This window comes from Hypanus sabinus, chromosome 7 (genome assembly GCF_030144855.1).
Source record: "Hypanus sabinus isolate sHypSab1 chromosome 7, sHypSab1.hap1, whole genome shotgun sequence".
NCBI classification, from domain to species: Eukaryota; Metazoa; Chordata; class Chondrichthyes; order Myliobatiformes; family Dasyatidae; genus Hypanus; species Hypanus sabinus.
Genome location: NC_082712.1, coordinates 7233559 through 7257567, shown reverse-complemented (window position 1 = coordinate 7257567; position 24009 = coordinate 7233559). Strand labels below are relative to the sequence as shown.

Here is a 24009-nt window from a genome sequence, read left to right as displayed (position 1 = left end):
ATAAAAAGTCTTCCAAGGGAATGCAAGGTGAATTATAAATAGTCATCCAAGTAGTACAGTAGGGTGGGATAGCACATAGAATATTTACGAAGCTCAATGTTTCCAGCTGCTGTATACTGGATATGTAGAATATGAAATAGATTTAGCATTCAAGAAAACAATTGAAAGTAAGCTACATTGAAAATCTTAACGATTATGCTTTTATCCTTATAATGGTCAAGAAAATGGAACTTACGCATACAAATACAAATACCTTATTATCACCAAACAATTGATACTAGAACATACAATCATCACAGTGATATTTGTTTCTGCGCTTTGTGCTCCCTGAAGTACAAATCAAAGTAAATATAATAAACATTTAAATTATAAATCATAATTAGAAAATAGAAAAGGGAAAGTACACTAGTGCAAGTCAGGCCCAGATATTTGGAAGGTAAGGTCAGGATCTGTTCACCAGTCTTATCACAGTTGGAAAGAAGCTGTTCCCAAATCTGGCCATACGAATCTTCATGCTCCTGAACCTTCTTCCGGAGGGAAGAGGGACAAAAAGTGTGTTGGCTGGGTGGGTCGTGTCCTTGATTATCCTGGCAGCACTGCTCCTAAAGTGAGCCCAAGGATGCAAGATTGGTTTGTGTGATGTGCTGGGCTAGGTTCACATAGGTGATAGATGGAGCTTATGGTGTAATAAGCTTAAATTCTAGATGGTGTAATTTTCAAGAATAATTTTTTGTTCCGACTTCTTACAGATAGAAAAAGACAAATAGGACTAATTGAAATTGTTCAGCATTCTGGCAGTTGTAGGCTCACTGGAAAGACGTGGTTGAGACCTCCAGGAGATCAGGTGTACATTGACTCTTAACAGGATGCATAGTCTATTTTTGATGTACGTATTTCCTAAAAAGGAAAATGACTCAAACAATGAGTGAATAAAATTGCTATTTTGGTCCTTTAATACTTTGCAACCTGCTATTAATTTCTCAGTGAGGGAGGTTGGTAGTAATTCTAACAAGTGAAAATGTTGGCATGGTTTTCCAATGACTCCTGGTGGTGATGGCACAGCAGTCATGAAATTAGGTGACTTTTCAAGTCTTCTTAAAATTACTGGTAAATACTTTATAGCATTCCACCTAGGCTTTGATATAAAGTCCAGATGGAAAGTAGCATAATGATATGTATTGGAACTAATATAAGAAATAAAACTTTTTTCAAATACATTTTGGACTTTTTTGTAGAATTTGCTCAGTTTGCTTAAGGTTAAAGTGTTGCTGCATCATCTCAACATTATAGGTCTTCTGATTATTGTAGACGTGACACGATTATTAAGACATTTGTTAGGTCTCATAATGCATCTATTTTTAACCAAAATGATCATTAACGCCCAGAGAGGGAGAAGCACATTATTTGTTTCCTAATCTCCAACTTTCTTCTTTTCATCAAGGGCATGTAGTCCTACTTCCCCACCATCATCTCTCACTAGGACTAGGGCCCTCTCGTCTTCCTTTGAGTAGAAGCCACCATTACTCTCTGTTCCTACTGGATGAATATTTATATTGAATGACTATTCCTTTGTCTACATCCATAGCTTCAAAAATGGGTTTATTATGGTTTAGTGCAATAGGTAGAATGATTTTTAGTTTTTCTTCCATCTATCTTTCCAATGTTTTGGTGACTATTAGTCTTGAATCTACACTCACCCCACTTAATTTAATTGTCCTTCCTACTTCAATCCCTTTCATCCTCAATATTATATTTTTACTTTAACAGATATTACGTTTTATTTATGTCAGATTTTCTATGCATTTTTATTGTACTCTTTAAATATAATTCCCTAATATGAATTATTTTTCTATAGTTTTATATCACTATTTTACAGTTTGTAATCTCAACAACGTCACAGTGGGGATGTGTTGAACAGAGACTCAACATTTTCATCGTAGGGAGGAAAATCACTTCTATATGGCTGACAATCAGGCAGGGATTGCATATGTGCTTCAAATAAAAACTAAGTGCTCAACAGATTAGACAGCATGTCTGGAGAGAGGAATAGAGTTCAAGTGATGGACTTCACGAGAAGTGGATAGTTAGAAATCAAACATTTTTGGTTGCAATTTTAACTGTTTTACTTTCTACAATTCAGGGGTTCCCAACCTTTTTAGTGCCATGGACCAATCCCATTAAGGGGTCCATGGTCCCCAGGTTCAGAACCCCTGCTCTAGATGCTACCTGACACACTGTATGTTGGCAGCATTTACATTAGCAATGCAGACAATGCTGGAGGAACTCACCATGTTGGGCATCATCCATGCAAATAAATAAACAGTTGATGTTTCAGGTTGAGATGCTTCATCGGGACAGGAAAAAAAGGGGGAAGATGCCAGATAAAAAGATGTGGGGAGGGGAAGGAGGATAAGTTAGAAGGTGATAGGTGAAGCCAAGTGGATGGGGGAGAGGGGTTGAAGTAAGAAGCTGGGAGGTGATGGGTGGAAAAGGCAGAGAGCTGGAAAAGAAGAAATCTGACGTGAGAGGAGAGTGGACTATGGGAGAAGATCACTTCAGTTTCTCCGTTTTCATTCTCTAACATGCTGCCTTTATTGAGATGGAGATAACTACGTATTTGTGGCTGATTGAGGGACACACGAGCTTCATCTTTCCAGAGACCCAAATGTTGGGTCTGCTGTGAGTGTACAGCTGTATCTTCTGATACTGGATCTCATGACTCGATCGTGGAAAGCCAGCAAAATACTTTCACTTCTTTCAAAAAAGGACTAAGCCTCTTTGTGGTAACTACTGATGTATTGCTCTCTTCTGGGTTCAGGAAGATCCTTTCCCAATTTCTGCTGAACTGACTGCTCTCCCTTTGAGGAAATCTCTTCAGTCACTGAAGTGCTATGAACAGGAATTTTGCATTATGTCACATGCTAGATCCAGAAGATTGTTAACCATATATGTTCTTTATCAATGTGCTCTAAGAATTTAATTCCATCATTTGCAACACCCAGTTTTGGCTGCATAGACAAAATAGCTGCCATTCTAAAATTCCTTCATGACCAGATAATTACCTTTATCTTTTTCAGTGATGCTGCTGGAAAACCCTCTGCCATTTGAACTGGAGTCTGGTGCACTAGACTGGCTCCAGTTTTTTTGTTACGCTGTCTTTCTTGTTTGTCATGAAAATAATCAATCAAAGCTCTGTGCTAGCTGATATCGAGTATCAGATGGATGGGGACCACTTTAGCCAAGGTATTTCAACAACCTGGATTGGACCGGTTAAGTGCCCCAGATGTGATCATTCATGGGCAAGAGCTAGAGAATATGAACATTTTCATAACATAGAAGTTGTTCTTCACAAGCTAATATTGAGGAAGTCCAGATCAGATTTTAATATTGGCTTCTCCTGCCTCTATGCCAAAACCATGTATACATTAACCTCTGTTGGGAGGACTACAAACAGCAAAGGATAAAATGAGTTTCTCAAGTATACTGCAGCCTGTTATTGTCACTCAAAGTTAGAAAAACAAAGATATTTTAACAACCTGGACTGGGCCAATTACGTCCCCCAGATATGATCATCATTGATGGACAGGAACTGGAGAATGTTGAACGTTTCCATATTTCAGAAGTTGTCCTTCACAAGCAAATACTGAGGAAGTCCAGATTAGGTTTCAATATGTTGGCTTTGCCTTTGGAATTGACTATTCAATGTCCATGAGTAAAGGTGATTAATACATAAGGTTCTATGGTTGTGAAACACCTGATGACCCTGAAATGCCATCACTGGCTAGAAGATCCTTGATAACCTTACAGTTCCACAAACTCAATACCACCAGTATTGACGTAACGAAAAACCATCCTCAATTGTGATGCCATGATCAGGTGCTTCAATCCAACTCTATCATTCAGATAGTTCTTTTAAGAGCCAGAATCCAGAAATTAATGCTATGAAAAATTATAGGGATCACCTTGTGAGGGAGGGAATATCTAATCTTGCCCTGGAGTAACAAAATTGTTATATTTTTAAAAAAAGGAAGCAAGGTTTTAGCACCCCTTCCCTTTAATTGCTGTATAATGTCTGCCAGAAGATCTGAGTTAGTGTTCAAAATTACTGCATATGCATTTTACGTCTTTACCCACTGTTAGTTCACTTGTCTACGAACCTCTACTTGAATCATGAAAGAGAAAGTTCTTGATTGTGAAGAAGTACCATTGCAACAAACTATAGATAAAGAAAGACATTAGCCTTATCCTTCCAGATGGATTAATTGATTTTTAAAAACATATTGGTTCTTTTGCATCTTGGGATCCACATCAGCCACCAGTGTTTACCTTCACCAGTAAACAAACAGTTAATTAACCCCCACATGTTCCAGTTTACACTAGTATAATATCTTGCTATGCCTCATTTTGGAACAGAAACTGATAATCTGAATGAAGCAAGACATTTTGTAAATAAATGAACGCTCACAAAATGCTGGAGGAACTCAACAGGTCAACTGTCAACTTTTTGGGCCGAGATTTCACCAGGACTGGAAAGGATCTTCCTTTCCAGTTCTGATGAAGGCCCTTGGCCTGAAACATCAACTGTTAATTCATTTCCATTGATAATCCCTGGCTTGCTGAATTCTTCTAGCATTTTGTGTGAGTTGCTCTGGATTTCCAGCATCTGCAGAATCTCTTGTGTTTGTAAATAAATTAGCAAGTGTGTTTTATGTATAAAATGCAGAATATGTATTGTTCAGTGAAAGACCATGTTTGATTTTTAATAGGAACTGATACGATTTTTCATTGGGCAAATCATTGTGGATTTGTATATAAAACACACTACGTCTTGCTTCATTCAATTTAAAAAACACATGTTGTACACAATAGGCTATTTCACCCAATGAGACCATGCTGGTGTTTATGGTCCACTTAAGCCTTTCCTCTTATAAATATACCAACTTCTCTCTCGTGCTTTCCCAACTATTAATTAAATGTATCACTACTGTCCCTTTTAGCTTATGGTAACAAATACCACATTCCCACCGCTCTCTTAATAAGGAATGTCCTTAGAAGTTCCCTATTAGATTTCTTGGTGAGTATCCTATAATAATGGTTTCAAGTTAAATTTTTGCTTGGAAGTGAAAGCATCCATCAAGTTCTGTAAGGTGTCTATTGGGCCACCCACTTGTTTACCTTTTGTCAGTGTGTTCATCTTTTCCAGATATATATGCTATATTTCTCCTGTCATCCTTGATCTTTTCTGCACTTCCTCCAGTGTCTGTTAATATTCTTTTTGTAAATGACAACCAATATGAAGTATTCTTAAAAGCGTCAAACCAAGGTTCAATGTAGGTGTGGTGGAATCATCCTTGGTCTGGCTTCTACTCTTTGACCTGTTTGGAATGGGTGATCCTACCAAGAGCCAAAGCTTGAAGCCCTGAATCCAGCCAACATAGTTCCCTGGGTCATTGAGGTATGGAAGCCTCCAAACCTTACGACAAGGTTGTGATCCTCTTGGAGGTTTAGTGATAAACCAGAGTATTAAATATGCTCTATTAAATTGTCTTCCTAACCTGTGGTGTAACTTTTAGTGATTGATGTATTTGTACTCCAAAATCTCTTTGTTCTTCTATTCTGTTTGGATATGCACCTTTTTGCACAGATCTAGCTCTATTTACAATATAGTATTCATTGAGCCAAATGTGGATAAGATAAAGGATTGCAGCATAGGCAGCTACAATCAGAACTAGAAGGGTGACCGAGGGTGGGATAGGATGCACAATGCAGTAGAATGGACACAAACTGGAGGAACTCAGCAGATCAGGCAATAGAGAGGAATAAAAAAGTTGACGTTTCAGGCTGAGACCCTCATCAGGGTGTAGCTAATCATGTTTTAAAAGAACCAGTCAAAGGGATAACTGAGACAATTCCACACGAAAGTCAAGAGTGTGAATTGGGATTTGGAAGATACAAGATGAAGTAAAGTACTGTTCCTCCGGTGTGACATGACACTGGAGAAAATGGATGCAGCTGTAAGAAAGACAAAATAGGTTCTTTCCAGCTTATGTTGAAAACATCTTTTTTACAAATATGTGCTCAACAGACAGCTTTATAATAGTAGAGGAAGAATTGTGTGGACATATAGAAAACAAACTATTCAAGGGCATAGTAATTGGATGGTAGAGATAGTGAAAGCTGTTACTGCAATATGTGGAGGAGCTTATAATTCAATGTAAAAACTACTTTAATTCTGGATGATTTTCAAAAACAAATGCATTTCAAGCATGGGAACGTAGACAATATTGACATCAGACAGTGTACTTTAAGATGATAATAAAGGACATGTATGTGAATGAAATCTAGTTAAGTGGATAGGCAGTGATGTAGAAAATCAGAATCTTCACCCTGTCCATTATCCTCGACACTGAGGCTATCCACCTAGAGGTTCAGCCTTTGGAAAGAGGCAGATTACTCTCCATCTTATTATGTGCTAGCCAGGAAGAAGGATAAACATTTCAAGGATGTTCTCTGAGCATCCTTGATAAAATGTAACATTCTCAGAGACTCATGGGGATCCCTAGCTTGTGACCAATCAAAATAGAGGAGCAGCAACAAAACACCAGGCTCAAGGATGGCTTCTATCCCACTATTACAAATTCTTGACCTAACCTCTTGTAAATAAAATGGACTCTTTGCCTCTCAATCTTCCTTGTTATGATCTTGCACTTTATTATGAACAGTGAAAAGCTTGATTTGGCGTAGTGTTTATACAGACAAACCGTTATGCAGTGCGTTTAGTTAGAATAAGGTAAAACAATAACAATGCAGAGTAAAGCATGAAAGCTACTGAAAAAATGCACTGCACTGTACTTTTTCGGTAGCTTTTACACCATCCTGTGTAACAAGCTTTTGACTTTATCTTGGTACATATGACAATACTATTCCAATACCAATTTTAAGTGTTAAGAGACTCAGGAATTCTCAATTAGTAATTTTGAAAAGTTAAATGTAGTGATTATCATGAAAGTAATTGAATAGTGAAAACGGAAATGATAGCCTATTATGGCCTCATACTTCATAGAATGGTGCTGCATGCATCGTTTAGTTCAGTGATGGCAGACTGCAAAACAAAAGCATATTATATGCATCAGTGATGAGGTACAAAGCATTTTTCGTGAAACACAAATCAAGATTAGTAGATTTTTAATATTGCATGATAGAATTTCATAAAAGCATTTCATTTCATTAAGCTTCTTTGAAAATCTATAAATCTAAATTTGTATTGGTGCATTAAATTAATGAAATTTGCATGCAAACCATGTAATAGCTGATTATAATATTTGTAAAAATGTATTTTCTCAAACTTAACTTAAAAGACTCCAAAAGAGGTTGTGACGGATAGTTAACGCTCACTGCTTGATTGCCATGAATTTAGCATGGTAATTTCAGCTTATGTATAATTTTAATGATTGTTTATTAGTAATATGCTGCCTCATGGAGCCAATGTTGTGAATGACAAGCTCTACTTGGAGTTAGCCTCGACTGCTCAAAGCAGTGCTTCATTGTTGTTTCAAGCATGTGTTCTACAGGCAAAGTTATGCACAAAACTGGAAAGGACTGAAGATACAAGTATTTTTTTGACATTGCCTTGAAGGTTTTGAAGAAGAATGCCCAAAAATGATATCTGTATCCTCATAACCAAGGTATTAATTTGGAATTAATGCTGAGAATCATGATGATAAGACCAGCAAATGCCTCTCCAATACCATATCCTACTGACTGTACTGCTTCCCTCAGATGTGGATAACTCAATATGTCATCAATATGATCTCTGTCAAACATTCAGCTGCTTCATTCTGTGAACTGAAGAAGGCCTGTACTGTATATAAAAGGGCAGCACAACAGGCAGTGATTGGGGTTCAGTTCCACCGCTGTCTGTAAGGAGTTTGTATGTTCTCGTTGTGACCGTGTGAGTTTTCTCCGGGCGCTCCAGTTTCATTCGGAAATGGACCCGATTGCTGCCACTGTAGAGTGTTACACTACTATGCTGCAACACAGTACATGTTAATGCACAGATAGTGTAACTATATTGAAAGACAGCTACCCAGAGGGGCCCCTCAATCTTGAGCACAAAACTTGACTTATTCTTTTTTGTTATACCCTGTCTACTCAGCTCACAGCTGTAACTAATTTTAATATTTCTACTACCATTGTAGCTAACGTAAGCCAATTCAACACACTTCAGAGGTCGAAACTAGTTTCTTCTTGGTACACACAATGTGGAATTTATTCCATGCCACCAGCTTTCTGCCAAAATTGAAACCTTATTGATATTCATGCCTGCATACTGAAAGAAGGTCTTGTGTAATCAATGTATGAGTGTTTTTAGTGATCTCCTGATAACAAAACAATGTGTCTCATGAGGTTATAATTCAACATTTTCCACTGTAAGTGGACACTCAAGTCAGTAATATCCAGACGATGTTTGTAGTCAGCAGCAGCTTTTGGTCTTCATTGTTGAAATGCGATCGACACTGAATAGTTGTAAAATAATTTACTAAAACTCTGATAATCTGCTATCCTGTGGTTCAGCATCTGGCTAACTGAAGCCCTAAATTCCAGAACTGTTCCATGCTCCGTTCAACAGGATGGGACCCCTGGTTCCTGCTCTGCTCCTTGTTTCCTGTGATACTTCTATATTCACTGGGGCTCCATTTCCACACACTCTTGAAATTTAACTGGTTTTGTTTCCCTAACGCTTTTGAAAATCACTGGGTCCTGTTTCTGCTGTCCCTTTAAACTTACAACTAACTGTGTGTAGTATCTTAAAAATGAAAGCAAGTTAATAGTGTAACATCCAATAGTCTAGAAAATCTGCCAGTCTGACACCGTTGAAGTCACAAGGCAGCCAGAGTAACAGAGTTTTACTCTTCGTTGCTAATTATTAGGACTTCTCAGTCCCTTTCTGTAAGTGCTTCAGAGAAATATTCTGCTTACCTTAAATGTATGGCAAGTCCCTTTGACTTTCAGTTTTGGAAATCTGCTTTGGCTGCCTTCTAAGCAAAGACATTTAATGTGTTCACCTTTGTTTTCAAATCCCTTTTTTAGTCTGTCTCCTACCTCTGCTATCTCTGTAAACTTGCTGAGCTTGATATACTGTCTCTTCTCCCTCTCTCATTGGGCAAAAGATCAAAAAACTTGAAAGCAAGTACCACGGGCTCAAGGACAGCTTTTATCCCACTATTACCAGATTCTTGAACAGGTCTCTTGTACAGTGATATGGACTGTTTGCCTCACAATCTATCTCGTTATGATCTTGTCTGCCTGCACTGCACTTTTTCGATAGCTTTTACACTTCATTCTGCGTAGTTATTGTTTTACCTTATTTTACCTCAGTGCACTGTGTAATGATTTGATCAGTATGAATAGACAAGCTTTTCATTGTATCTTGGTGCATGTGACAATAATAAACCAAAGTACCTGTACTTCTATCATTTACTCTTGTTCGTCCTGTATAATCAACAGTCATTCAGATGGCAAGACCCTAAACTCAGGAGTTTACTTGCTGCTAAGCTTCCAAATTAGTTTTGTAATTTTTAAAATGTTCCTTGAAATCCACTTGTTTATCCAAGCCTTTGGTCACTTCCCCTAATAACTAATTTGATTTGGCTTCAGTTTTCAGTTGATAAAAATCCTGTGTGGCACTTAGGGATTAAAGATGTCACAGTGCTCTGAGCCAGGTGATAACAGATTTATTGTTAATCATTCAATTGTACACATAGAACATTACAGCTCAGAAACAGGCCCTCTGGCTAGACCCATCAACCAGCATCTGCACCATAATCCTGCATACCCCTCCCATCCGCGTACTTTGCCAAACTTAAATGTTGCCATCGAACCCACATCCACCACTTCCACTGGCAGCTTGTTTCATACCCGCATCACCCTCTGAGTGAAGTAGTTCCCCCTTGTATTTCACCTTTCACACTTTACATATGATCTCCGGTTCTCCTCTCACCCAACCTCAGCTGGAAGAAGAAAACCTGCTTACTTTGCCCTATCTATATCCCTCATAATTTTGTCTACCTCTATCAAATCTTCCCTCATTCTCCTATGCTCCAGGAAATAAAATCCTAGCCCATTCAACCTTTCAATATAGCTCAGGTCCTCAAGTCTTGGTAACATGCATGTAAATTTTCTCTGTACTCTTTCAGCCTTTTTGAATCCATTCTTGTAGGTGCACACAGTACTCCGAACTTGGCCTCAGCAACATCTTATAGAGTCTTCTTCAGAAAATGTAACTAGGTGCTTTGATACCTTCATTGCTCATGATCCAATAAAATATGTAATTTTTATTGAACATGTTTTGTATATTTTTATTGCTCCTAAGTAAGGTAACAACAACTAGATGTAGATTAAACTTTTTCCTCTTCTTTCCTTCCCTATGATACAACTGCATTATAACATCTGATTACAAGGCCATATTTTTTCCATTTCACATCTTCTATGAAAGGATTTGAAAATTTAGGCTAAATTTTAACCAATTTTACAGGGGAAAATAGTGAATAATTGAGTTGAGACATAATCCTATAGTCATTTTGTATGGAATATATCAAATAGGCAACTGGAGAAGTCATTACAACACAGTATTTCTCAGACTTAATGTAGAACAAAGTCAGGTAAATCTGTTTGTGCTCCCATCATTGATAAATTGATGCCATAAATCTGAAGTCAGCAAGTTGTGATGAATTTAGATTATAAAACTGGAATGACTTTAACAAAGATCCCTATCCTTAACTGGTAGAGTCAAACAAATAAAAAGAAAACTTAAAGGCTGATGACCTTGTGGTTGCCAGCATCCAAAATTGCTAATGTGATTCTTTTATGCCTTTTATTGAGTTGTTTTCAAAATTGGCAGAATGCACTGAATGCATCAAAGGATTTAGGCTTTGATAGTAGAACTATATTTCACACCCAGTTGGTTCCTTAAACCAAATTAATCTGATAACTAGTTAGGAAGCTATCGTAATTGTCAAGGTTAATAATGAATTCATTCTTTTCAGGTGAGGCAGTTTAGATCAATGTGACACCATCGGAGATGGACCTTTCAGAGTAGTTTAGTATCTACTATAGATTATGGAAATCAATTACAATCAGCCACTTGTGGAGCTTATGGCCAGATCTTCCTTGGTCTGTCCTTGGGTTTGTCCAGATTATTCTTGGAAGTCTAAAGTTTGGGATTTCATTGTTTGACTAAGTTATGATTGATATTTGTAACGAGCCAACAGGCATGGCATTACAAATGGGGTTTGTGATTAGTTTGTGGGAATAGGAGGCAAGATTTCAGATAGGTTCATGGGTTATTTTTTAGTGTCCTTTGTCAGTGGGAAAGCTTCATTGGCTGTCATCTGCAATTCGCTGGAGATGATCTGCAGGTATCAAGTTTAATATGAGCTTTGCGCATGGGTATCTATTTAATCCTTATTGATCTGGGTACTCAAGAGATGCTCTTCATGGCTTCCCAGAGAATGGCATCTGGCTCCTATGTGTGGAGGTGTCTGAGTCCAGGTTGCGTAGTGTTGATGGATGGGCCAGGATAAATTAAGCAACTCGTAGTATGTTGGCCTCAAGATTCTGTTTTAAGATTTATCCACATCTAGATCTTAGCATTGCTAAATCAGTATGTATTAAAAATTGGTGAAGGGATTCTGGTGTTGGATCATGATTGAGTGATTGGACACAAGATCTTTCCATGGTTTTCGTCTTGTTCAGATGACATCCATTTGTTGGATTATCTTTAAAAATAAAAGGAAGCTAAAGATTAGCTTTATTTGTCATATGTACATACAGCATAATGCATTGTTTGTGTCAAATTACGTCAGTGAGGAATGTTTTGGGCAGCCCACTAGTGTCGCCACACTTCTGGTGCAAACATACCTACAACTCACTAACCCTGACTGTACATCTTTAGAATTGTATTATGCTAACCTTAACTGTACACCTTTGGTGCTGTGATAGTGTTACACTACCATGCTGCCCCATCAGAATGGAAATTTGTCACAATGCAGTATTTCAAAGAATATTTATTGTCAACTTCTCAAGGTAGCTGTGGATGAAAATACATGTGGCCTTTCCAGCACCACAAAAGGAAATACTCTTGATTCAAGTTTTGTTTATATTTTGCACACTCAAAAACAACTGAGCAGGAGAATTATTGCAAGATGTGGACAGGATCAAGCTATAGTGCTAGATTTGGTAAGAATTGTAATATCCAACCTGAGGTGAATTAATGCCAGCAGTAGATGTCTAAAATGGAAACTCATTTCATTCCTTAGCACAGCCTATATTCAGTCTGAATGAGCACAGAGAACAATCAGTGTTTTTAAAAAAGACGTGAATGATGGCTCATTATTACTGAAATTAATTGGAGCAGCTTTGCTAATATGATATGATACATATTATTAAACAATTGAATGCATCGATGCACAAGCCTTTCTGTTGAATGTTACTCTATTGTAGTGGGATTTAATTGAAGTTTTCAGAGCTCAGTGTCATCTAACAAAAGGGTAATGATTGTTGAGAATTTCTGTTCTTAGATTCTATTAGTACATCCTAATAGCTGTCTACCTTTAGAGCTCTTGGGAGCAGGAGTCTGCATAAAGTATTTGATTCAGTCTACTATCAAATACAGTTCTGTTAGTCACGGTATCTGTTGAACAGCAGAACTAGAGAAAACTGCAGTTCATCTGTTTAGTCACGAAAGACATGGTTATCTTAAAGGAACCCGTGGAATGCTGGCTAGGCTTTGTATGATGTTGTGCCTTATGTCTGCATTGACCTCAAACCATAATCTGTTTTGAATTGATGCAGTCTACATAATGTGGTTAATCTTTGAGACTCCCTTGAGGCAATGGGGAAGATTGCCTAATTTACTGCAATAATGCTTTAATAAACAATTGGAGAACATGCAAACTTGAGATATTAATAACATCAGCACTCAAACATTCTGTAGAATCAGTAAATATCATTAATCAGTAATGACATCAAATGCATAAATAGTAAAATAATGGATGCTGGAATTTTTAAATAAAAGCAAAACAGTGGAAGCATTAGTCATTTAGACTGCATCTTTGAGGAGAGAAACTGTTAATGTGCTGGGTTGATGCCCCTTCCTCAAATCTATGCCAAAGAGAAATAGAAATAAGTACTAAACACAAAAGATTGTGCTGATGCTAGAAATCTGATTTAGAAATTTTGGTTTAGAGTTGCAGCCTGGTAACAAACCCTTTTGGTGCAATGAGTGTGCACTACCCAATTATATCTAAATGCCAATTAATTAATCAATTAATTAATTAATTTAGAACTACAGCGCAGAGCAGGCCCTGCCAGCCCAATGATCTATACTGCCCAGCAACCCACCTATTTAATCCTGGCCTAATCATAGAACAATAAACAATGATCAATTAACCTATTAACCGATACGTCTTTGGAATGTGGGAGCACCCAGATGAAACCCACACGATCACAGGGAGAACGTACAAACAAACTCCTTATAGACAAGAGGGGAATTGAACTGGGTTGCTGGTGCGATAATTGCTTTAAGCTAACAATATGCTGCTGTGCTGCCCAAATCTTGGAAGTCTTAAGCAGCACAAGCAAAATGCTGGAGGAACTCGGCAAGTCAGGGAGCATCTATGGAGGGCCTGACTGTTTATTCCTTTCCATAGATGGTGGTGGACTTGCTGAGTCCCTCCAGCATTTTGCGTGTGTAAACAAGTATTTCCATTTTGTGTGCTCCACTAGATGGCACTAGTTTGTACAATATCACAGACTGTGAATTCAACCTGGTTTAATATTACATTAGAAAACCTAGCAAATGTTTCCTACAAGAAGCTGGAAGAATTTGGGGTTATACAGATCACACAGCATAGGCACAGAAACAGTCCTAGCCAATCTATATTTGTGCTTCATTTGAGCCTCTTCCTACTTTTTCTGATATAACCCTCTATAGCCTCCTCTTTTGTATATTTTTGCAGCCACTCTTTATCTTGTTAGATTTATATATTTCTGTGGTGGTGAGCTGCATAGTTTTACCACTATTTGGATAAGTTGTTTATGAATTCCCCACTGGATTTTTTGATGACTGAATTATATTGATGTTGTTTAGTTGTGTTGCTTTCCACAAACAGAAAATTAATCTCTCTTCCAATTGATCAGAAATGTACAGAATTTCTAAAACCGTAATATTTGGTCATCCCTCAGCTTGCTTTTCTTATGTGGGGAACAAAGGCACCCAGTCTGTTGATTCTTTCCATATGAGCCCATTCATTTCCCCACTTCATATGATGGTCTTAAAATCGAATTACAGCAATCAGGGAATTGCATTTGTTCACTACCATCCTTTATGAATATTTGGTGCTTATTCATTATCCTATCGTGATCTTGTTTGTTTTTATTTTCTAGCTCAGAAAATATAATAATTTGTGGTTATGAAATAAGAAATTCAATTAAATTTGTTGTCCAGTTAATTGCTTCTGGTGTTTCATAACAATTTAAGGCTTTATTACACAGATGTCCTTCCAAGAAATTAATGTATTTTTCTAAACACTTCTGTGAGTGATGTGTTTTTAAGCACAACATAGGCCTGGATTTGATCATGTTGCACAATATAAACAGAGACACCATGTAAAAATGCACCTTTTACAGAATGGACTAAGGATTATTTTTACTATAGGCAATCTTTTAGAGGAATCTGCATCAGAACTGAGGGGAAATAACAAGTATAAAGTCAAGGAAGAGTGCATGGTGAGATGTGCCCCTCTCTCAGCCCTCCCCTTTATGCAAGCAGCTCCTATCTCGTTCTCTTCCTCTAGACTGGCAGCGCCTATCTTGACGTATGTGCCAACAATTCATTGCTTTCCCCCCCGCCCCCCCAAGCTCAAATGCTACAGGACCCACTGAGTTCCTCTGGTAGATTGTTTGTTGTTCAAGATTCCAGCATCTTCAGTTTCTTGTGTCTCCAAGTTTTCTTTTGCTAGTTTTACCCCTGTCATAATGCTCATGCAGTAGCAGTAGTAGGCAGGCAGCTTTCTTTGACCTTTTGCGGATAAAGTTCTTGAGTTGGTTGCTTCAGACTGACTAGTTTGCTTTTTCTCCCCCTCTCTGTGTATTTGAGCCTTGCTCTTCATCCAGCTGTTTTAGATAAAATTCATTAGCTTCATGGTAAGTAGCAAGTATGAACCTGTGCCCGAGCATTCCATTTGTTGATCACTACCATTCCAGCGTGGAGAAAGTTAGGCAAAGCATTTAAATCATACAGTATATATGTCTTTACAATCTCTGCAGTGTAATTAAATAAAATTATGTGCAAGCTCATCCTTTTGTGTTCACCTTGTTGGATTTTTGGTATTTGAAACATGATAACAGTGACTCAATTTGTTGGCTTGTTCAAATGCGTGATTTGCTTGCCTTCTGTTTTTGAGAACTCTGATGGGTATCTCCTACTAAATGCAGAAGAATAGACATTATTTCAGAATCGGGTTTATTATCACTGACATATGTTATGAAATTTGTTGTCTTCTTGCAGCAGTACAGTATAATACTTAAAAATTACTATTAATTACAATAAGAATATAGATGGAGTGTGAAGAGAGCAAAATAGGTAGTGTTCATGGAGCATTCAGAAATATGTTAGCGGAGGGGAAGCAGCTGTTCCAAAGACATCTGAGTGGGTGTCTTCAGACTCCTGTACGTCCTTTCTGTTGCTAGTAATAAGAGGTACGTCCTGGATGGTGATCATTCTTAACGATGGAGCTACCTTCTTGAGGCACTACCTTTTGAAAATTTTGCCAGACAATGATGCAACCAGTCAAGATACTCTCCATGGTACATCTGTAGAAATCTGCAGGTCTTTAGTAACATATCAAAGAAGGACTTAGACAGATTAGGAGAATGGGCAAGAAAGTGGCAAATGAAATACAATGTTGGAAAATGCACGGTCATGCACTTTGGTAGTAGAAATAAATCTGCAGACTATTTTCTAAATGGGGAGAAAATCCACAAATCTGAAATGCAAAGGGATTTAGGAGTCCTTGTGTAGAACATCCTAAAGGTTAACCTGCAGGTGAGGAAGGCAAATGTAATGTTAGCATTCATTTTAAGAGGTCTAGAATACAAGAGCAGGGATGTGATGCTGCGGCTTTATAAGTCACTGGTGAGGCCTCACCTTGAGTATTGTGAACAGTTTTGGGCTCTTCAGCTAAGAAAAGATGTGCAGGCATTGGAAAGGTTTCAGAGGAGGTTCACACATATAATTCCAGGATTGTGAAAGGGTTCTCATATAAGGAATGTTTGATATCTCTGGGTCTGTACTCGCTGGAACTTAGAAGGATGAGGGGGGATCTCATTGAAACTTTTCGAATGTTAAAAGGGCTAGACAGAGTAGATATGGAAAGGATGTTTCCCATTGTGGGGGAATCTAGGATGAGAGGGCACAACCTCAGGATAGAGGTGTGTCAATTTAAAACCGATGGAGAGAAATTTCTTCAGCCAGAGGGTGGAATTTATTACCACAGGCAGTTTTGGAGGCCAGGTCGTTGAGTGTATTTAAGGCAGAGTTTGACTGGACATGGCATCAAAACCCTTGAAGCCAACACTTTGTCCAAGCAGTTACCTTAATATCTCAATGTGGTTTTGTATTTTACTGTATTAACAGTGCTACATATAAATGAAGCATAAAATATTGTTGGACTTGCTAACCAACAGACTTCAGATAGTCAGGATGCATAACCTCCCAATAATCCCCACCCCACCTCCCACCTCTGAGCTGTGTGCTGAGTCCACTGCTGTACACCCTGTTCACACATCTCTGCACAGCCAAATACCTCAGTGAATCAGGCTGATCGTCAGCAAAATTGAGACTGCCTACAGAGAGGAGGTGGAACTGCTCGAGGCCTGCTGACTGGCAAACAATCTCTTCCTCCAGGACAATAAGACAAAGGAGATGGTTATTGACTTCAGAAGGACTTGCACCACTCACCCTCCTCCCCCCCTTATATCAGTGGCACAGCAGTGAAAATTGCGAGCAATCTCAAAGAACTAGGAATGCACATCTCACAACCTCCCGTGGTCCCAGAATACATCCTACGCTAGAAGGAATACTCACCAACACTTCTACTTTCTGAGAGAGTTGGACTATGCATGTTGGGTGCCATGGTAGCAATTAGTGCGATGTTATACAGCTTGGGGCATTATAGAGTTTGGAGTTTAACTCAGGCGCCATTCTGTAAGGAATCTCTGTATGTCCTCCCACGGTCCTCTCACAGTCCAAAAATAAACCGAGTAGGTTAATTGTTCATTGTAAATTGTCCTGTGTTTAGGGTAGAGTTAATTAAGGTTGAGAGGTTGCTGGGGTGGCATGGCTCAAAGAGCAATAAGGGCCTATCTGTAGTATTAATAAATAAATAAATCCATGCACTGGACCTTCTGCAGTTGAGCAGTACAGACTACCCTAACATTCTGAATCACCACATGGTACAGAAGCTGCACGGTGGTGGAAGAGGAAGGCTCCATAGTGGATAGTTAAAACTGCCACCAGCCTACCTACCTTCAGGGACATATACGCAGAAAGGTACCAGAAAAGGGCCAGTAATGCCATGAGGGATCCCACCTACCCTGCTTATGAACTGTTTGTCCCACACCCATCACGGAGGGGGCTATATAGTGTACATGCCAGGAACATCAGACTCAAGAACAGTTACTTTCCTCAACACTTCACTCACTAACCCACCGCCACACCCCCCATCACCACTACTTTGTCATTTCCTGTCAAAATCATCTTGTGTACAGTCAGTTTATGGACATACAAATAATCTAAGTTATGTATGTATATTGTACTTTTATATTATTGTGTTCTTTATTTGATGTGTTTTTTGTGTCACATTAGATCCAATATATCAATTATTTCATTCTCCATTATACTCATGTACTGGAAATGACATTAAGCAATCTTGAATCTTGTTGGCACATAGAGGCCCATGACTTAATCTTTTATTTGTATAATGGCATATCATGTCAGCTATGGTTATGTTTTTATGTGCTTTTATTGTTCTTGAGTCTACGACCATCAGAAAGGAGAGTACATACTCCCTGATCTGAGCCAAAGCTGAAATGATCTATTATGTCAGGAAAGGAAACCTTGTATCACTCCCATTACTTCAGTTTCTCCCGCAAAGCCTAACATTCCTTAGCCTTTCATTTTGCACAAAGAAATCGAGTAATTTAATAGAAATCTGAACATTCTTGGTCTGTTTAGCTTTATTCCTAGATGTAACATATGCATCCACTGTAGCTATGTAAGCTGTCTCTTCAAATCTGATTGTAACCATAAGACAGTAATTACTTTCATTTTATTTTTCAGGGTACAAAGTTTTCTGCACTTTCTGTAGGACTCTTACAAGCTGCACAACGTTCTTCTATCAGGAGATCATATGGAAGATCAAAGCGTTTTAGTATAACCCGGTCTTTGGATGATTTGGAAGTAAGTTTAAAAATTTACAGTCAGGAATTCTGTTGCCCAGTGAAATTTTGTGATAGTGGTGTGGATTTTAGCTTTTGGTCAGGATGCTGGATCATGAGTCAGACATTATGAGTGGCCAGTCCTCATGAAAATCTTTAACAGCTATCTTCTAGATTAAAGTGATGAAGACTTTGTATTTCTGCAACAGGATATAGGTTGATTGAATGATTAGGTAAAAACATGGCAATTTAATATGGGGAAATGTGAGGTCATGCACTTTAGTAGAAGGAATCAAAAGACAGTTTATATTATAAATAGAGAGAGACTGCAAATGAATGCAGTTCAGAGGGACTTGGGTGTTCTAGTGTATGAATCTCAGAAAGTTGACCGGGAAGTGCAACAAGTAGTCAGGAAGATCAACTGCAAATTGACACTTATTGCAGAGGGATTGGAGTTCGAGAATGGGGAGGTTTTGTTACAGTTGTGAGGCCACACCTGGAATAAGGTGCATAATTTTGGTCTCCTTACCTAAAAAAAAAAAGGGATATAGGAACATCAGAGGCAGTTCAAAGAAAGAAGATTCACCAGCCTAATTGCTTGGATGAGAGAGTAGTTCTATTGATACAGTTGGACAGCTTAGGTCCTTGGAGTTCAGAAAAGGAACCTTATTCAAACATATAAGATCATAAGTGGCTTTGACAAGGTAGACATTGAGATGTTTTCAGTAAGGGGACAGTCATGAACTAAGGAACATAGTTACAAAATAAGGTATTTTTATTTAGAACTGAAATGCATAAAATTTCACCCGAGGGTAGAGAATTTCTAGAACACTCTATCCCAAGGGTAATGGAGGCCAAATTGTTATATATATTTATGGTGGAGATAGATATGATCAGGAGTTGAGGATTTGGGGAATTGGCACAGTAGTTAAGGCTAGCGTAGGTCAGCCATGATCATGTTTAATGGTGGGACAGGATTTTGAGGAGCTGAGTGGCCTATGCCTGCCATTTTCTTGTGGTCAGCATGTAGAATTCATATAGAATGGAGGCAAATTGCAAGACTGTTAAGTTTTCATTTTCAGAATTGTACTGGAGGAAAAAAACTCTGCTTAATTTTAATTAAATTCTGCCTGGTTTCTGCTTGTTGTATTGGATGTTTGTTCACTTAAGCTGTGTGCCTTAACTTTTAATTGATTTACATTGACAAAAATAGTGGCAGGGATAGCCATAGAGACAATTGGAAAGAAAGTTTAAAAAAAATATTGGTAAGACAAGCTCACAATACTTACACGAGATTGAGTGAGTATTTTGTGAAATTGGTCTTCCAATGTATATGAAAATCCCTTGCTGCTTGATACAGTATGCATTTTTATGTCTCACTTGCTTTGAGGGGATAAAATGAAGACTGTTCAATTTGGTATTAAGTTTTGTCTTTTGTGAAACAAGGCAAGTTAAGATATTGTTAAACATCCCATTTACTGGATACTTTCATTTCACCCCAAATGAGCAGTAAATTTGAAAGACCAAAGCAGCTGTTTATTTAATGAGGTTAGTTTCTCAATGCTTATTTATTGCCAGCTGAGTATTTTATGTAATTGTTGAAAATTCTGGACTCTGGAGCTGACTTTTTTTGCTTTAGTGGTTTCAAACTTTCCTACTATTGCAGTGAAATCCTACAGAAATATATTTAGCAAACTGTATAATAACTTAAGTTGGTTTACAGTTTTTTGATCACCATCAATATTTATTTCAAGGTACCAACGACCATTTAAGTGGTTTTGAGGTAAATAAAAATATTTGAATGTGGGAAAAGCTTGCTGAAAGCTGCAATAGCAAGTGTACATGAAGCATAGAAGCCTGGCATACTGTGCAACAGGTAATCGTAGAGATTAATGGAATGTTGGCTTCGCTGTGAATATGTGGAGTATAAAAGAAAGGAAGACTTACAATATTTGTATTAGGCACTCATGAGGCCAGAAAAAATTCAATTTCCTGGTATGCATGAATTGTCTTTGGAGGAAGGGCTGAATAGATGAGATCATTGAGTCATACAACATGGGATTGGGCCCTTTGGCCTATGCCGACCAAAGTTCCCATCAAGCCTAGATTCATTTGCCTGCATTTATCCCACAGCGCTTTACGAAACATTCTTATTTATACAACTATCCAAACATTAAAGTACTTGTCTCAACCAATTCCTTTGGAAATTTGTTCCATGTACTGACCTCCCTCTAGGTGAAAAACTTGTTCCTCTGGTTCCTATTAAATTTCTCTTCTCTGTACTCACTGGCATTTGAAAAATGAGAGTTCATCGTATTGAAACATATAAGATTCATAGGGATCACGACAAGGCAAATGCTGGGACGATGTTTTCTTCTCATAGGAGGATATGGGATAAGAGAGCATTGTCTCAGAATTAAGAGCTACCAACTTAATACTGTAGAATTTGATCTTTGCTGTAGAAAGGTGTGGAGGCTGAATCATAATGGGATAGATTTTTTAATCAGTAGGGTATTTAAATGTCACGAGGATAGGGCAGGAAAGTGGATGAGGAAAGTTGTGTTGGACATGATCTTATATGCCAGAGCAAGCTGGGGAGGCAAATACTATTATACTCTGGACTAACATTACTGATTAAACTCTTGCATGATGCATAATGTTTGAGGTATTTTTGTAAATAGTTTTAAGACTTCAATAAGGTATCATTTGAGTTAGTAAAATAACTGCAGATGTAGAATTGAAGGATGCTCATTTGAAAGAACATCTGTGTTTTTGGTACTGATTTTGCAGAAGACTAGAGAAATATAACCATTGTGAGCACTTAATGATAATAGCATGGCACGCTGATGCTCTTTATAAGTGAATATAATTGTAGGCTTCAACAGTTGAAAAGACGTTGATTTTTTAAAGATTAATATGGAGTGATGTGATTCATTCAGAACTATTCAAAATGCACATTATAACATTTCTTATATTGCCACTGATCTCTTGAACTACTGTTCTAATGGAAAATTTGTTTAATGGATCATTTATCATCTCTAACAAAATAGGACGAGTTTCTAGATAATGGTGGAGACAAAAATGTACTGGAATCTTTTATCGAGAGTTCTACAATCCTGGGAATTTACCTGTGCTGCTCTGAAGCCAGTCTTGGATCTCTTGATATTGGCATCTTTGCCACTCATTCAAAACCTAAATTGAAAATTACAGTGGATTCTGGTTAGTTGGGCCATTGGTTAATTGGGACAGGTGCTTATTTGGGATAACTCTTAAAGACTAAACACAACTAACACAAAATGCTGGAGGAACTCAGCAGGCCAGGCAGCTCTGTGGAAAAAAGTACAGTCAATGTTTTGGGCTGAAACTCTTCGGCAGGACAACATCCATAGATGCTGTCTGGCCAGCTGAGTTCTTAAAGAACAAAAACTAATAGAGAAAATGGCAGGGATTCTTTCATCTTTCAAGAGGGTGAACTGTCCAAGACATCAAGCCCTGATGTTGTACCAGTTAGGGATCTGAAAACCTTGTTAACCATCTGGCAGGAATGTTCAAGGACATCTTCAATCTCTCACTGTTGCAGTCAGACATTTCTGCCTGCTTCAAAAGGGTGATAATTATACCAGTCCCTAAGAAGAGCAGGGTGAGCTGCCCAGGGCCACTCATCTTCTATGATGAAGTGCTTTGAGAAGCTGGTCATGGCTAGAATCAATTCCTGTCCAAGCAAGTACCTGGACCTGGTGCAATTTTCTTTTCAGAACAATAAGTCTAGAGTGGATGGAATCTCACTGGCTCTCCACACAGCCTTGGATCACCTGGATAATAGTAATACCTACATTATGCTGTTTTTCCTTGATTACAGCTCAGTGTTCAACATAATCATACCCTCGGTTCTAATCAATAAACTCCAAAACTTGGGCCTCTGTACCTCCCTGTGTAACTGGATCCTTGACTTCCTCACTGGGAGACCACAGCTGTGTGGATTGGAAGTACCTTGTATGTTCTACCTTGGTTTTTCCTTCCAAAGTGCAATACCTCACACTTGTCTGTATTAAACTCCATCTGCCATTTTTCAGCCCATTTTTCCAGCTGGTCCAGATCTTCCTCACTGTCCACTACACCTCCAATCTTTGTGTCATTAGCAAATTTGCTAATCCAATTTACCACATTATCATCCATGTCATTGATGTAGATGACAAATAACAATGGACCCAGCACTGATCCCTGTAGCACACCACTAGTCACAGACCTCCACTCAGAGAAGCAATCCCCTACTGCCACTCTCTGACTTCTCCCATTGAGCCAATGTCTAATCCAATTTACTACCTCACCAGTAGTAGTGAGATACTGAATCTTCCTAACTAACCTCCCATGTGGGACCTTGTCAAAGGCCTTACTGAAGTCCATGTAAACAACATCCACTGCCTTCCCTTCATACACTTTCCTTGTAACCTTTTCGAAAAACTCTAATAGATTTGTTAAACATGACCTATCACGCACCAAGCCATGTTGACTCTCCATAATAAGTCCCTGTCTATCTAAATACTTGTAGATCCGATCTCTTAGTACTCCTTCCAATAATTACCTACTGCCGACGTCAAACTTACTAGCCTATAATTTCCCTGATTACTTTTAGATCCTTTTTTTAAACAATGGAATAACATGAGCTATCCTCTAATCCTCCGGCACCTCACCCGTAGCTACCAACATTTTAAATATATCTGTCAGGGCCCCTGCAATTTCAACACTAGTCTCCTTCAAGGTCCGAGGAAATACCTTGTCAAGTCCTGGGGCTTTATCTACTCTGATTTGCCTCAAGATAGCAAGCACCTCCTCCTCTTCAATCTTTATAGATTCCATGACCTCACTACTTGTTTGCTTTATTTTCATTCACTCCATGCCAGTTTCCTTAGTAAATACAGACACAAAAAACCCATTTAAGATCTCCCCCATTTCTTTTGGTTCCATACATAGACGACCACTCTGATCATCAAGACGACCAATTTTATCCCTTACTATCCTTTTGCTCTTACCATACTTGTAGAAGATCTTTGGATTATCCTTTACCTTGACAGCCAAAGCTACCTCATGTCTACTTTTAGCCCTCCTGATTTCTTTATTAAGTTTTTTTTGCACCTTTTATACTCCTCAAGTACCTTATTTGCTCCGTTTCCTATACATGTCATACATCTCTCTCTCTCTCTCCTTCTTTATCAGAGTTGCAATATCCCTTGAGAACCAAGGTTCCTTATTCACTTTGCCTTTAATCCTGTCAGGAACATACAAACTCTGCACTCTCAAAATTTCTCCTTTGAAAGCCTCCCACTTACCATCGACATCCTTGCCAGAGAACAACCTGTCCCAATCTACACTTTTCAGATCCTTTCTCATTTAATCAAATTTGGCCTTTTTCCAGTTTAGAACCTCAACCAGATCTATGTTTATCCATGATCAAGTTGAAACTAGTGGTGTTATGATCACTGGAACCAGAGTGTTCCCCTACACACACTTCCG

General features: G+C 38.3%; 1 protein-coding gene across 2 annotated transcripts in view; it reads left to right on the top strand.

Annotated features, from left to right (window-relative positions):
- The window catches only part of rgs12b (regulator of G protein signaling 12b), a 195934-nt gene that overhangs the window by 21633 nt on the left and 150292 nt on the right, over window positions 1-24009 (top strand). For both annotated transcript variants that reach the window (XM_059974132.1, XM_059974133.1), the window contains exon 3: window positions 18401-18520. In XM_059974132.1, coding sequence (XP_059830115.1) covers window positions 18401-18520 — 120 coding nt within the window. The remainder of the gene's footprint in view (window positions 1-18400; window positions 18521-24009) is intronic.